The sequence below is a fragment of the Triticum aestivum genome, chromosome 2B (assembly GCF_018294505.1).
Source record: "Triticum aestivum cultivar Chinese Spring chromosome 2B, IWGSC CS RefSeq v2.1, whole genome shotgun sequence".
Lineage (NCBI taxonomy): Eukaryota > Viridiplantae > Streptophyta > Magnoliopsida > Poales > Poaceae > Triticum > Triticum aestivum.
The window spans coordinates 700,535,315-700,551,426 of NC_057798.1; the positions used below are offsets into that span (position 1 = coordinate 700,535,315).

Here is a 16,112-nt window from a genome sequence, read left to right on the forward strand (position 1 = left end):
AGTAGCTTCAGTATTGCCGCCTCATTTTCTGCTACATGTGTAAATTCAGTTAGAATTGAGAATACATGAGATGTTTTTTTGAGAAAAAAAGTTCAAAGATCTTTGTTACTTGGCCTTCAAAATATTTGAGAAAAAAGTATCTTAGTTTGAATATGTATTAACTAATACACGGCACTTATAGTAATCTTCTAATTCGACGACAATTGCAGAAGTTTGCTTGGTGAAGGTCTTGGATCACTCGGCATCACAGACTCAAAGAGCTCGACGAGCTTTAAAAGCAACCTGATTCATCTTTGAGGCACATAAGATCTGTAAGGGTAATTTCTTAGTTTTCATATGATCGCTGTGCAGAGGCTAGGAGCACTATCTCTTTCATTATCTGGAAAAAAGGTACATATTCTTCCATATCTGTTTATGTTGTCATGTAGCTTTGGGTGTTCCCAGTTGATTTCCACTTTGTTAGATGATGGTAAGTGATATTAAGCTACTAGATGTAGGGTTTGATAATGCCATTTGGCCATTGTTGTAGGTAGATCACAAGATCTGTATTGCTTCATTTAATTAAAATTGAGCAGGCCTCTGTCCTGTTCACATCGGTGAGTTTCTTTGCACAATTTATTTTATTGAACTATATGAAGTTTGCAACTCGATCGGGCTATTTGATTCCGCATCATTGTTCCAGGAATGGACAATGATACATTAATAATTTTAGTTTCATAATGCAATACATCATATGTCCTAGAAACTAGAAATATTTTGCCTCTGTCACAGCCTGCATATTTTTTTCTGGTTATGCTAACTAGCATATGTTGGAACACAAAAAAATGTGAATCAGTTTCAGTCGTGCAGACATAGCGTATGCTTGATCAACTCACTTTTCTCCAGAGATAGGTATGCCTTTAACAATACATATTTGATCTTGAATTGTATTAATAATGTTTCTTACTGTTCTGATTAACTTTGCAAGAAGATATGTTGTGTGAAGCAAATAAGTTCCTTAGAAGAAAAGTAATATCCATTGCGAAATAGTAGGGACTGAGTTCTTCCAGCTCATAATTCTGGGTTCTGCGTAGTTAACTAACATAGTAATTTCCCTTGCTTTCTCAATGTAGTTAACGAACAGCAGGGACACTGCCATCTAGGAATATATGACCAAAACAAATCGGTGGTATAATCCCTTAGCTTGTTGTACTTCTCCCTGGGAATGGCTTTCCTGTATGTCAAAGTATGTGTAGCTAGCATGATTGGTGTGATTCGAATCTTGATTGCAGATGTGCAAATTGGACATGTTATATATTTCCCATTATTTATGTTTTGTTTGCAAGGTCAAACTTATACTATGCAAATCTTGTTTGAAGAATGGTTGTGGCATAAAACCTGTAATATGCTTGCCTTTTAGAAACCAAAAAACCTTGTTTGAAGAAATCTTGTTTGAAGTATGCTAACCTTAAGTTTACACTAGAGGGTACACACATAGCAAAGAAGATTCATGATGTTGGTTCCAAGTATATTGTTGTTATCTGCGGGCGACCAAAAAATGATGATGCAGTTACACCGGCCATTAGACGTGTCTCGCTATAATTGGGTATGCTAACTAGGGAACACTATATGATTCTGTTAGTCATTGTTCTTTGAGTCTTCTATTTGTGTACAAAGAGATGGCAAAGCTAAGGGCAAGCCAAAGGAAGTAGACAACACATTGTATTCTTGTGTGGGAGGGGAATGTCACCATGGACTCGGTCATGCTTCATTAACACTGATGAGCATGGCGATTGTTCGAGAAAGAAAGTAGTTGAAAACGGAATGTGGGGAGTGTGAGGTCTATGATTTAATTTAATTCCATATGCAAAAAGCAGTGGAGTGTCATGATGAAATAAAGGGTGCGGTTTGAAGTGCAAAGGTAATTATTCCACATGTCGAGTAAATCTAAATTATTGACCCATAACAACACATGGATATATGTATCTAGCCCTACCCATACTCTTTATGACCTAATTGATGGGGGTGAGCATCAATGTGACATGCCATCTGGTGTTCACCTCATATAGGTGGAGGCTCCACAACCCCGACCTGCTACAAGAGGAGACGATAACGGGTGGATGGTGGTAAGCAACGGTGACAAGAGGAGATGATGTCGAAGGGAGGTCAACATGATGAAATGGGCATTTGCAATAGCATGTAAAGAAGAAGACAGTAAGCATATATAGGATGTAAAGGGAAGGGCCAGTGCATGACTCGAGGACGTGACGACGGGTTCATCACATCTGCAGAAAGAAGTGGTTCGGTGTGCGCACATAGAGAAAAATATATATGTTTGTTCCGTGTCAACACACAGGCACTCAGCTAGTAAAGGATAACTGGATTCTCACGTTCTTGGTAAAAAAACAGGTAGTTAGGTCCCACACAGGGGAGCACATGCACGAGAGAAATAGAAGACATAGAGACCAAAACACTGACCTTGAACCAGCATACCAGTTACCTTCACTTCATTGGTTTCTACAATGTGACAATAGTGTTTCTTTGTTCTATTAACTAGAAAAATGCCCCGCGCGTTGCTGCGTGATTTGTATAAAATAAGAACTATGCCAAAACACTAACATGCACAAACTGTACAAAATATCGTTTACAAATTTCTCAAAAAAAATGTGTTTTGTTGATTTTGGAAAATGCATAAGAGATGCAACCTAATTGAAGTACGATGGAACTGACCATTTCTAAAACAAGTGTTGTCACATTCCAAAAGTTGTCGACGCGTACTTGCTTTAACTACTCCGTCCAATTACCCACTCATCCATTTCTCCATGGGCAGCCCCTAAAGGTGGCCAGAGGTTCCCGGTACTGTTATCTGTCGTACCTTGCCTTGTCGTGCATGCATGGCGTGCCCATCTCCTCAGAGAATATTAATTCCTCCTAGCTCACACTATCAAGGGTGGGTTACTGCATGCAAGCGTCAGTTTTAGCATGCTTGCATGCTGCTTAGCGCAATGCCTCTTAGCGTCTAGATTGGATGGATACTATTGACTAAGCTAGTATATCCAACGGCCATATTAATTTCGATGATGTGGCTTAAGGAGAGGCTAGAGAATTCCTAATAGTGGGGGCTAGCTATTTAGATATAGTAGATTCTCTACATTTTGTATCAGCATGTCTTTATTTGTTTTTTTTTTTGAGAAAGGCATGTCTTTATTTGTTAGTTATGTACTGTAAGCATGGGCGGATCTGGCCCCAGGCCCCAAGGCCCAGGCCCGGGGCGTGGCCTTTTTTTTAGTTATTACCTAGCTATGTTTTTAAATGGGCCCGGGGCTTAGCCCAACAAACAGCCAGGGCCCAGGCCAGCCTTCCACGTACACGCAGGCGAACTCGAGTGCATCAAGCGTTGTCGCGCCGAGGCAGCCGCCGCCGCCCGCCCCGCCAGTGACTCCCCTTCGCTCCGGCGCTCCCCGGCCGTCCCAGGTACGTCCGCTGCGGCGCCGCTCGCCTGATCTCCTGCTCCGGGCCTCCGCCCGCTCTCCCGCTCTGCTCCGCCGCTCGCCCGCTCACCGGCTCTGCTCCGCCGCTCGTCCGCTCACCCGCTCTGCTCCGGCCTCTCCTCGTCTCCGCCGTCTGCCCTCTGCCGCACTGCAGGATTGGTAATGGGCTAATGGCCATTGGCCAGTGCTAGTTTGATGCTAATTTGTATAGATTGAACATTTGATGCTAATTAGCTAATATGTGGAGGTGCATTTGCGCTACTGCCTACTGGTAATGGTTGCTGCTGTTGTTCAAATTTTATAGATTGAACATTTTTTGATCTGCTATAATGGTTGCTGCTGCAGTACTGCTTATGGTTGTTGCTGCTGTCAAACATTCAATTTCATTTGAATTGTATTTGAATGTGAATGTTGTTGTTGTAGTGTTGCTGCTGTTGATATCAATTTCATTTCATTTTGTAGAAATAAAATATGAACAGATATTTTTCATCGGTGGCCGCAACAGAAGTGTCTACACCCAGGGTTTTAGCAGGAGGGAACCAAGGTTTTGGTGCAATTGAGCCATATTTGAGGTATTCTTTTGAGATAGCTATAGCCTGATGGACGAAAAGTTTTTCTCTCGCGACGAAAAAAAATTTGGTGCCCTGGACTTGCTCCAATCCTGGCTCCGCCACTGACTGTAAGTATAGTTAATACTCCTTGATGTTGGCCCGAAACAGAAACTGAGATAGCTAAGGAAAGGAAGGAAGGAAGGTGTGTCTGTCAAATGGTTTGCCTCAAAAAAAAAATTCATATCTCTATTGCCCCTTATATAGGGTAACCACATGGTACAAAGTTAACTAAGCTATCACATCCGACTTTTGACGACATCACTGACCCAAGTACACTCTCCTAGAGTTGTTAGCGGCTCGAGCAACATTGCACACTCTCGTCGAACACAACTTCGTACGTGATGTGCACTCATCCTGTCGCCGAGTCATAGGCCTGATAACCCTTCATGACGGGCTCATACCCCACGATGATAATTGGCCATTGGCCGGCTGCGATCGTCGAGCTGGGCAACGTATCTCCGACGTGCACCATACAACCAAACATGCTCATGAAGTGCGCGTTCGTCTTGCAGCCACGCCGGGCCTCGGATAGTATCTTGTGGTCCACGCTCTTGGTCAGTGACCTGTTCAAGATGAACACGGCCGTTGACATTGTCTCACCCCAGAACTTGTCAGGGACCTTCTTGGCCTTCAGGAGGATACTGGCCATGCCCACAATCATCTAGTTGTGTCGATCCACTACGCCATTCCGCTGTAGGGAGTAGGGAGCCGTCAGGTGACGCTCCACTCCAAGCTGCATGTAGTATGCTGTGAAGGTGCTGTAGGGGAACTCTTCTCTGCAATCCGTCCTCCGTGTGGGTAACTCCTATGCACCGCATTTTGCGGCGGGTAGCGTCCCGACGCACACCGAAGCAGCGAACTGGGCTGTCCCAGCAGCGGGAGCGCACCTGAAAACTCTAAAAAGTAATATGCTCGGTCAGGGGCGGGTTAGTAACCAGCGCACCTAAAGAGGCTTGCTGTTCAATTCTTAGCTTGGGGCTTTAACAAGGCAGCATTGTAAGATAGAACGTCTTATGAAAATTCAAACATGATTTTTAAGGAGCTAATTAGTTTTTGACACGCGAATATTTTTTGAAAATCCAAACGAAAACTGAAAACATGAACATTTTTTCAGATGTTAATGTTTTTTAAATACGAACATTTTTTGAATCTATGAACAATTTTTGAAAATACGAACAAGTTTTCGAAACTCCAAACAAAAATTGAAAAAATGAACAAAATTTGAAAATACGAACATTTTTGAATCTATGAACAATTTTCAAAATACGAACAACTTTTTTGAAAAGAAACAAATTGTTGACAAATGATTTTTTTTCTAAAAATACGAATATTTTTTAAAATTAACGAACATTTCTAAATTCGTGAAAATAAATTGAAAATGGGAACATTTTTTAAATTCTCAAACACTTTGCGAATATTTTTTGAAGTTGTGAACAATTTTTGAAAAAATGAGAACAATGTTTGATTTGGAACAGTTTTTTGAAACGATGAACAATTTTCAAAAACAAGAAATATTTTTGAATTTCGAACAATACTTGAGTTCTCAACCTTATTTTGAAATAAAGAGCAAAAGGAAAAGGAAATGAAAACGAAACAAATAAAACAGAAAAAAGAAACTGAAAAAAAGAAACAGAAACAGAAAATAAAAACCCCGCTTAAGGAACCTTCTAGAAACGGATAAAAACCGGCTGGAAAACTTCTAGAAAATTCCCAAGACCGGAACTTCCTGCAGCGGGATTTGGGCCGGCCCACTTTATCGCGCCCCTGTGCGATTGGTCGACTATTTGACGTAGAGAGCGTCAAATAGGGTTTTCCCTCCGCGTGCACAGCTTGCAGCAGGAATCCGACTCGGCACACGCCTAGAGTCATCAAATCAATGTTAGAAATAAATGGGCTAGGCCCATAACAATTTCTTAAATCTCAAATAGTGGCACATGAATAAAATAGCAAGTGATGACTCTATGTTTAGTTCCACCCTAAAAGTTGAGGAGGAGTTGGACCTCTTTATATAGTGTGTTCTCACACCACACTTAATGAGGTGTGAAGCAGAGAAAGAGAAGGCTGCGTGCGCGCGCTCGCCTCGCCTGGCCGGGGCCAGGGCAGCGCGTACGTGCGACACGCACAAGAATGGTCCGTCGAAATCCGGTCCGCTGCCTTGCAGGGGCGCAACTTTCTTTTGCCATTTTATTTTTTGGTGTTTTACGAACAAGTTCATTGTTTTCTTGTTCGGTAAGTTCAACTTGAAAATCAAGTCAGTTTGAGATCATGGTCGCGATATGATACCGCTTCTAGTTCTCCTATATATACTGCTTACCAGCCTCGGCCAAATACACACCGGAAACACCTAGGGTTTTGCCTCATCTCACAACTTATACCGTAACCGTAGTCTACTCTATCCCGAACGCCGGCATGCATCTGCGTACGGGAGAGCAGGTCTCCGGAACCGTCTATCCTTGTGATCCTGCACCGGGAGAAGACGAATTAGGTATGTCGGAAGCACTTTGTGCAACTGCTCAATTTTGTCAGCACGGGTCGTCTTTCATCCAAGTCGGGTGGTGCTACTGCTCATCGTCTCCTTCGCCGTCAACAATAGATCGTCGCCAACATCGTCGCTCCTAAAGGAACTAACAAATAGTACGTCCTTCGTGTTTTGTTGATGTCTTTTTCTGTAGTTGCTACTTCGCATGCGATTAGTGTGCATGTTTTGCCGTTCATTTAGTTTCCTAGATTGTTGCATGCTAGCCTTTGTTATAGTCATAAATTATTTACTGGAATTAATCATGAACTTGCCTAATATTCTAACAATTCAAAAACGTAATTGTAGGCAATTTCCCGAGTTAATTATGGCTGGATTCACTGATGCACTCAGGCCGGATAAGTTTACCGGTGTACACTTTAAAGAGGTGGCAGCTAAAGACCATGCTCTGGCTTACTGCTCAGAAAGTGTTCCACGTTAGTGTTGGTGCTCCAGAAGGAATGTCTGAGGAAGATCAGAGAAAATTCCAGGAGGTCAATACTATGTTTGTGGGATGCATTCTGAGTGTTCTTGCTGACCTCTATGTGATGTGCACATGCACATATAAAATGGAAAGACACTATGGGATGCATTGAATGCTAAATTCGGTGCAAGAGATGCAGATAGTGAACAATACATCATGAAGAATTTCCACGACTAAAGATGGTCAATAAATGTTCTGTGGTTGAATAGGCTCATGAGATATAGTGCATTGTGAAGGTTCTGGAACTCCTTATGTGTGTTCTACCTGATAAATTTGTGGCCTGGTGCATGATTGCAAAGCAGCCTCCTTCATAGAGGAATTTTGGCACAACTTTGAAACATAAGAGGTAGGAGATATTAGTCGAAAATCTATCTGTGTCTCTTGATGTTGAAGAGAAATCTCGGGCTAAAGAAACTACTGAGAAAGGAGGTGAGGTTCAGCCTACCATCAATATGGTGCAGAGGTACCCACAGAATAAGCACAAAGGGAAGAACAAACATGTTTTCAATAAGCCTGCAAAGACTACTACCTTCAAAAAAAAAGAAGTTCAATATGACTGAGCTAGAGTGCTATTTTTTTGGTATTTCGTGTTTCATATCCATAACTAAAACTAAAGATATAAAACAACTTAGAACAGAAAATAAATTCTGCTTAGAGATAAAGCCAACAACCGCACACGAGAATATTTAGCCCATGCTATTGCTCCCTGGCAACGACGTCAGAAAAAAGTCTTGATAACCCACAAGTATAGGAGTCGTTTGTAGTCTTTTTCGATAAGTAAGAGTGTCAAACCTAACTAGGAGCTAAAAGTAGGATTAATATTCTCTTCAAATTCTATCGACCACCGATACAACCCTATGCACATTTAACGTTTGCTTTACCTAGAACAAAAATAAAACTACTTTGTAGGTGTAATAAGGTAAGTTTGCAAGAATAAAACTAGAAGTACTTTGCTAAATAATACTAAAAGTTATTTTGTCTTACTAGAGAGCTTTTTGTAACATATAGAGAAATGTTGTTCATAGGCAATTGAATATAATACAATTGATAATTATCATATGCAATGAGTGAGAGGCATACGCTAACATATTTTCCATAATTGGACCACATGCACTTGTGATTGGAACTCTCGCAAGCATCTGCAACTACTAAAGATCATTAAGGTAAAACCCAACCATAGCATTAATGAATAAGTCATCTTTACTCCCATACGCAACAACCCCTTACTCGAGTTTAAACTTCTGTCACTCTCGCAACCCACTATAAGTGAATTATGAACATATTGCAACACCCTACAACGGTAATCCCACATGCTTGCGCGACATGGAGGGCACCATAAGACAACACCATATGAACATACAACTAATATCAATCACACGATACCACAATTAACCAGTAGGACAAAAAGGATTTACTCAAACATGATAGGATGCCAACACATCATTGGATAATAATATGTATCATAAAACACCATGCATAAGTAGTGATTACAGTGAGTAAAAGAAGTGTTAAACCGCTGCATGAAGGGGGGGGAGAATTGGTGATGACGGCGACAAAGATGTTAGTCTAGACCGCCATCACGACGATTCCCCCAACGGCACTCCGACACCACCGGAAGAAAGGGCGAGGGAGCCCCTCTCCTTCTTCTTGCTTGGCCTCCCCTAGATGGGAGGAGGATTTCCCCTCTGGTCCTTGGCCGCCATGACTCCCGGAGGGCAGGAGCCCGCCCCCGCGCGCGCGCGCGTTCCTATTTTTTGGTCTTTCAATGTTTCTTATATTCCCGGAGATTCATAACTCCGATTGGGCTGAAATCTTAACACGGTTTTTATCCGGATATTATCTTCCTTGCTGCGAAAGAAGGGACCCAACAACTTACATGGTGGCCACAAGCCTGCCTGGCGTGCCCTAGAGTAGAGGGCACGCCGTGTGAGATTGTGGGCCGTTCGAGCATTATATTGCGTTGATTCTTTTTCCCAAAAAATCACATATATTTCAGAAAAAATTTCCTAAAATTTTATCGCATTTGGACTTCGTTTGGTATGAATTTTCTGCGAAACAAGATACATGCCGCAAACAGGAAATGACATTGGGCACTGGATTAATATGTTAGTTCAAGAAAATCATATAAATTATTTTCAAAAGTATGTGAAAATAATAAAATATTGGCACTAAACAATAAAAAAATTAGATATGACGAAGACGTATCCCATACCTGCTTGCCACAAACCACGCACTCAGCACACGACTGGCCATCTTCCAGATGCTGCCGATGCAAACCACAATCTGCGTCCACTCCTAGACAACCTCCCAAGCTCCGCGTGGCGCTGGAGCAAACGCCGTCGCAACGTCGGAGCCCGAGGATACAAGTCCACCACGAGGATGCCACCGTCGACATGCCATCCTTACTTGAACACACTGGTTTCCAAATCAAACTCCAACACGGATCGCCTCATCGGGGAAGGGTCTGGATATTCTTTATTCGGCGTCGGCATCGTTATCGCCGAAGCTAAAACGATGAACAACCTAAAAACATATAAGCTACCAATACCTAAAACAATCCACTTCAACTAAAGCCGTCGGCGGAGGAGAGCTGCCGGAGGACGGCGGAAGGAAGGAAGCTCCATGGCGGAGGCAAGATCGCCTTTCTTCCATCCGCTGGAAGAAAGAAAACGATAAGCACACTCGTATCCGTACGTTGCTCGCTCCCGGTTTTTTCCCGATCAACTTGAGCTACAAGTCTACTCAAACAAGTCAGGTATACTATTAAGGTACTTTTTTTTTGCATGGTATTAAGGTACTTATTCGGTACGAACTATAACTGGTGTACCGTGTACTCATGTAGGAGTATTTTCAAAACGGATTCTGTCGTCGTTGTCTACTTGTACAAGAAGAAAGTAAACCATGCATGCACGTCTACTCCCGTGAATGGATATATAACGGCAGATGCATGGAAATCTCCTTAATAGTTCCAGATTTTATAGCCGAAACACCAACGCCCTCGGCCCTCCTGCCTCGATCTCTGCCATGGAAAACTTCCCATTGCTCTCCCGCCTTCCCTCCATGGAGAACATCGACCTCTCCTCGTTCAAGAAGCGGTTGAACGCCGATCTCTCCTCGGCGAAGCGGTACCTGCGCTGGAAGTGGCTGAGGCTGTCGAGGAGGCGGTTCCTGGCGCGCAATGTCGAGGGCGCGCCGCCGGGTCTGAAGGCGGACTTCGCGAGCATGCTCGAGGACGAGGAGGGCGCGGACGTCACGTTCCTCGTCGGCGACCGGCAGTTCCGCGCGTACAGGCGCGTGCTCACCGCGGGGTCGCCGGTGCTCGAGGCGGAGCTCGTCGGCCAGATGCAGGAGCTGGAGACCTCCGCGGAGCTCGTCAAGATCGACGGCATGGAGCCGGCCATCTTCGAGGCCCTCCTCCACTACGCCTGCACGGGCGCGCTGCCGGATAGCGTCGACGGCAACGAGCCGCTGCAGCGCCTGCTGGTCGCCGCGGACCGGTACGGGATGCACAACCTGATGGCCATGTGCGAGTGGAAGCTGTGCAAGAGCATCGACGCGCAGACCGTCCCGACGACGCTGGCATTGGCCGAGAAACACCACCGCGCGAAGCTCGAGGATGCTTGCATCAGATTCGAGTCCTCCAAGAGTGTGCTCGCCGCCATCAGGGAACACCAGCTGCCGTCACGGGTACCAGCAATTTCTCTCGTACCGTCGTGTTTGATTCCGATCTATCTATTGCTAATTTTCTGCAGTCTCCATCTGATTGATTGTTTCCTTTGCTCGCGATTCGATGGATGCAGGTGATAGGGACCATGGCCCGGTTGGGGACGCGCGTCCAAGGGAGGCTAACGCTGTTGGGGACGAAGGCGACCTCGTTGTTTCGCCATGCGAGGAACAGCCAGGCCTGCCGGGACACCGTGCTGTTTGTCTCCTCGTGGGGCCTTCTCCTATACCTATCCATCAAAATGGAGCACATCATAGAGGAGGCTATCCAACCTGAGCAAGAGTCTTGGCTCGACAACTTCCAACAGATGCAGTCTTCCATCTCTCGGGTCTCCTGGATCTGCCGGCTCGCTTTCCTTGAGCGCAACCTCCAAGAGTTCCAAGAATCCGCATGGCTCAACTCGGATATATGATTTGAATGACCCAGCTCATCTGCTAGTTCCTGTAAATTTTCGTTCCTCCCTTCGTTCCTAGCACAACTCAGCATGCATCCATCAAGGAGGTTGAGTAATATACTACGCAATTACCAATTTTGATTTAGGGCAACTTTTTTCTTACTACTTTGAACTGTTTTTAATTAGTGCTAAACTTCTACTACCTCCGTCTAGGTGGATAAGTCATTCGCATAGTTCTAGGTCGACAATTTAACTATCTAAATATGTATTATATGTGACAAAAAATATATATTTAGAAACTACATCCGTGTAGAAATCTTGTGATATACTTTTCATGACATATAACACATATTTAATTCCTCAAATCGATGACCTAGAACTACGCGAATGACTTATTCGCCGAGATGGAGGTAGTAGTATATTTTTTTTTCATAACTAGCTAGACGCTGTTGTGGTGCCCACAGAACCCTATCCACGGGAAGGTGGGGTACGTCGACCCAAAAACTATATATGCGATGGCCTTGTCTCCTCCCACACACACTCTATAATGGTTGGCTCATTCACTGATATCGACATTGTATTCTTTTCCGCGTGAAATCCATGACTTGGCCTTCTGCCCAGAATCAGGCGGCTCCGTGGATATCTTGGTTCGAAGTTCTGCTATAAGGGTGATACGCTCAAGGTTTGATTTAAGGTCGGACTGATAGTCGAAGCTGCGGCGGTGGCGCGCGGTCGTCTCCCTGGTGGTGGAGCACCGGTCGAGAGCCCATGCCCCCGCTAGGTCGGGGTATTGATGATGATCTTGTTTTTCTTATCATGAGCATTGTTATGGTAATAAAGTTGCTATCAATAATGAGAACACATTGTTATCGGAAGAGAAAAGTCCATAGTTAAACCCCGACTGACCAATCGGTTTGATTTACAATCCTAATCTTCGAAACCGGTCTTATTGCATCCTCCACTTACCACAAAGTTGAAAAGACAACCATGGTATCGTTTTTGGGCTGGTCAACCGGTGTTGATCAAAGTCAAAATTGACTTGGCGCTGACTTAGTAGCCAACTCACAGTCGCATCTAAACATACCCCTCTCTCTGTTCATTTTCTTACCAAGCCCTCACCAGTCCGCACCGCCGCCGCTTGGAACGACCCCCCCCCCCCCCCCCCCCTCCCCCTAACCTGTGACCATCCAGCAAGAGGCAGGTCCGTCCGGCATTGCCGACTCGTTGGTAGTCGAAATCTCCGACAATGAGAGTAGTATATGCTAGTTTTAGGTTATCTATGTAGTGGGTAAATCTTGTGATGCAAGCTATTGTATGGATATGAGGTCTAATATGAGGTACTTGTATCAGCGGAAAAAAAAAAGAGGTGACCGGTTACTGTCCAGATTTGATATATCCGGCCGTAGATGCCCTAGATACATTAGTACCTAGCTAACAAAAATCGTTGGGCTGAATTGAACCAACATTCGTTGGGCTGAAGTGAACCAACTTGTGGTTGAATGGTTAGGAGTATATTGGTGCTCGCATTATTTCGAAATTTATTTCAGACTTTCGGCGATGTTCGTTCGGTGCGAGAAGACGTTTCCGTCAACTGCGAAGCGCATGTAATGACTTCATAAAATTTTAAGATGCTATGACATCGGCTCATTCTCTGGAAGGTACTCATTGGAGTAGGGTATGCGTGTGTTCGTTTATAGGAATGAGTGTATGCTCGTATATGTGAGCGACTTTGAGTGTATTGTTTTTAAAAAAAAATCTTTAGGCTGAACCCAGCAATAACATGGTGGCTCGGATCCTAACCATGAGCCAGGATCAGTTTGTAGAAAAATAAAGTTGTATTTAGGAGGGATCCAATAAGAGTCCAAAACTGTTACGGAAAGCCTCTTCTAATAGTTCATGTCTCCCTACAAGTCAGCATGCTTTTTCTTTTTTCATGGGTGGGGAAGTCGGCATATACTCCGTCTCTAATAGGGACTCACGTTACGGTCACAGATATAAACGTCTCCCTTCCAGGTCGATTTGTGAAACACCAAGGTGCGCCCCCGTTGCTGTTTAGGCATCTTCGTTGCGTCGTCCGATCATGGGAAACCGATTTTGTTGCTCTTCGGTCAGGCAGCAGTACCCACCCAAGAAGGAGGGTAGCCCCCCTCCCCCGGGCGAGACATGGTCGAGATGCTCGACGGAGAGCGTCACGGCGACGCACAACTTCGAGGTGACCGGTTTCTCGTCGCTGGAGGGCGTAGGTGCCGGCAAGTTCCTCAGGTCGGGAAAGTTCACCGTCGGTGGCTGCGAGTGGGATCTCCACTTATACCCCGATGGATGGAAGGAGGAGCACAAATCTGTCTACGTGTCGGTCTTCCTGTCTCTCTGTGAAGGAGAAACCGGGACGTCAGGGGTGACGACCAAGTACACCTTGACATTGCTGGACCAACATGGTAGAGTATCCAACCTTACTACCCAGGGATCCCAAGGTAGCCTACAACATACTTTCCATAGTACCACCGGCTATTGGGGCTTTGAAAAGTTTGTCCAGAAATCAAAGCTGCGACAGCTGCTTGCCCTCACCGGGGACTCCTTCACAGTCAGATGTGTCTTGACTGTCATCAAAAAGGGTCAGGCAGAAGATGTGCACATGGCCATCGCCCCGCTCCTGCAGTCCAACCTGCACAAACACTTCTGAGATATGTTGAAGGGTGGGGAAGGCGCGGACGTGACCTTCACCGTCGCAGGCCAGTCGTTCCTTGCGCATAGATGTGTGCTCGCCGCAAGGTCCCCGGTCTTTAAGGCCGAGCTCTTTGGTATGATGAATGAGACTCTGGCGCAGAGCATCAAGATCAATGGCATGGAACCCTCCATCTTCAAGGCACTTCTTCACTTCATCTACACAGATTCTCTGCCGGATGACCGGCATGCGGAGGATAGACACACGGAGATGCAGCATCTGCTGGTTGCCGCGGATCGATACGGAGTCGATAGGTTAATGGCGATGTGCGAAGAGAAATTGTGTCGAAGCATCAACGTGAAAACCGTTGCAACAACCCTTGCTCTAGCGGAGCAACACCACTGCGTGCACCTAAAAAGGGCATGTCTTGAATTTTTGTCTTCAAGGGATGTGCGCCAAGCTGTCAAAGAAACAGATGGATTCAGGCATCTTGTAGCAAGCTGCCCATCGGTTATCCTCGAGATTTTTGATAAGCCTCCCCCGCTGTCCTGAATATGGGTATTGCATGGTTTAGGGTTTACATATGCCGGATGGATGTTCAAACTTCTTTTGGGATTAATGGGTGCTTTTGACTTAATGACACTGCTAAATTTTACATAATCTAGATTATCCAATTTTTGTTCGTTCTCTTGTCTTTATTTTGGTATATCTGTAATTTTTCTATGGCCATAACGTGACCTAAAATGTGTGTTTTTGGCATATTGGCACAATTAATTCCAAGTACTTGTAGTGGTTAATTCTTTTTTTCTTGACACCTTGGATATTTGTAGAAGCAGACACTTTATCAGACTATCACACTGATTGTACTTCGTATAAGTTTGGTATATACATGAAAATATTCTGGTCATCAAAAAAAACTAAATGTTAAAAGTTAGATGTTGGTTGGTGTTTTTGGAGCGAAAGTGGTGCCCCTTACACTAGTGGAGAACCGGGCAATAGCACCGGTTCGTAAGACCCTTTAGTGCCGGTCCCATAACCGGCACTAAAGTGTGGGCACTAAAGCCTCCCCCCCTTTAGTACCGGTTCAGCACGAACCGGTGCTAAAGGGAAACCACGTGGCACGAGCCAGCTCTAGGGGCCTGGAGCCCTTTAGTACCGGTTGGTAAGACCAACCGGTACTATAAGGTTTGGGGGGTTTTAGTTTTATGATTTCTTTTCCATTTAATTTTGTGTTTCCATTTTAATTCTTTTTCGTTTGCTGGTATTTTACGATACTACATGTACACGTTATGCATATATATATAAATAGAATTTCTAGTAGAACCAATCATGCATATATATATATCATCAATGTCTCACAAACCATCATATTAATTAATTCACACATACACACATGTATAGCTATATACAATTTCTCCTACATATGCATGTTGCCTTCGGAGCCAGTGGCATTAGCCTAATTGGTGCCTTCGGAGCACGATGACAATTGGAAGTGGGGTTTTCATGGGGGCGGTAGCGGGTAATAGTATTCTCCCTTCGGATTTATGACCTGGTCGAGCAAAAATCCCGCTATTTCCTCTTGAAGTGCTTCTACGCGCTCCGTTTCTAGGAGCTTCGCCCGCACCTCTCTGAACTGTTAAGAAGGAGATCAATATGCATGCGTATTAGTTGTGTGACTAGATATCGATAATGGTGTAAAAATTGTGAATAGTGTTTTGACAAGCGTACCTATTCATGTCTTTGAGATCTGCTCCTATCGGACGCCATCATGCGAATGTTCTCGCAAACGCAGAATGCACACAGATCAGTCCCCTGCGCCTGCTTCAGGGCCTTTACGAGAATGGAATTTGATCAGATAATAATTAATCAAGCATGATAATTAAAGAGATGGCAGGTAGCTAGCTAGCTAGTACTACTTAATTACTTACCTTGGGTCTTCCCCATTTAAGCTTTTCTTTCCATTCGCCTTCCGTGACGCTGATGAATCTTGCCCAAGCCCTGCCCGCCGACAAAGAAAATGAATAAAGGGGTTATTAAATAGTTCATATCATGAAATGACAAACTAAATAGGCCGAGATATATAGTTAATAATGATTGAAATTACCTGTTGACTATCCCAAACAAGATGTTATAGTCAGTTTTTTCTTTGAGTAGTGAGTCCAGTATTTCAACTGTTCCGGCGTCAACTTTAATGATATACAAGACCCAGTAAAATCTGCATGCACACACGTTTGCATGTCTTAATTAAGCGG

The 16,112-nt window shown here is 44.3% G+C and overlaps 1 protein-coding gene and 1 pseudogene across 1 annotated transcript; both read left to right on the forward strand.

Annotated features, from left to right (window-relative positions):
* Positions 1-10,057: 10,057 nt before the first annotated feature.
* LOC123042162 (BTB/POZ and MATH domain-containing protein 4-like) lies at positions 10,058-11,380 on the forward strand. Its single transcript, XM_044464677.1, has 2 exons — positions 10,058-10,767; positions 10,881-11,380. Exons 1-2 carry the CDS (start codon positions 10,105-10,107, stop codon positions 11,214-11,216), a joined length of 999 nt encoding a protein of 332 aa, XP_044320612.1. The 5' UTR covers positions 10,058-10,104; the 3' UTR covers positions 11,217-11,380.
* A 1,773-nt stretch (positions 11,381-13,153) lies between these two features.
* On the forward strand, positions 13,154-14,442 carry LOC123042163 (BTB/POZ and MATH domain-containing protein 2-like; annotated as a pseudogene).
* The last annotated feature ends 1,670 nt before the right edge of the window (positions 14,443-16,112 follow it).

What these genes read in the sequence shown, in the direction of transcription:
- LOC123042162 (XM_044464677.1), top strand. Translation starts at nt 10,105, where the DNA reads ATGGAAAACTTCCCATTGCTCTCCCGCCTTCCCTCCATGGAGAACATC. An exon ending in AACACCAGCTGCCGTCACGG is followed by an intron (nt 10,768 to 10,880) that starts GTACCAGCAATT and finishes CGATGGATGCAG; the next exon opens with GTGATAGGGACCATGGCCCG.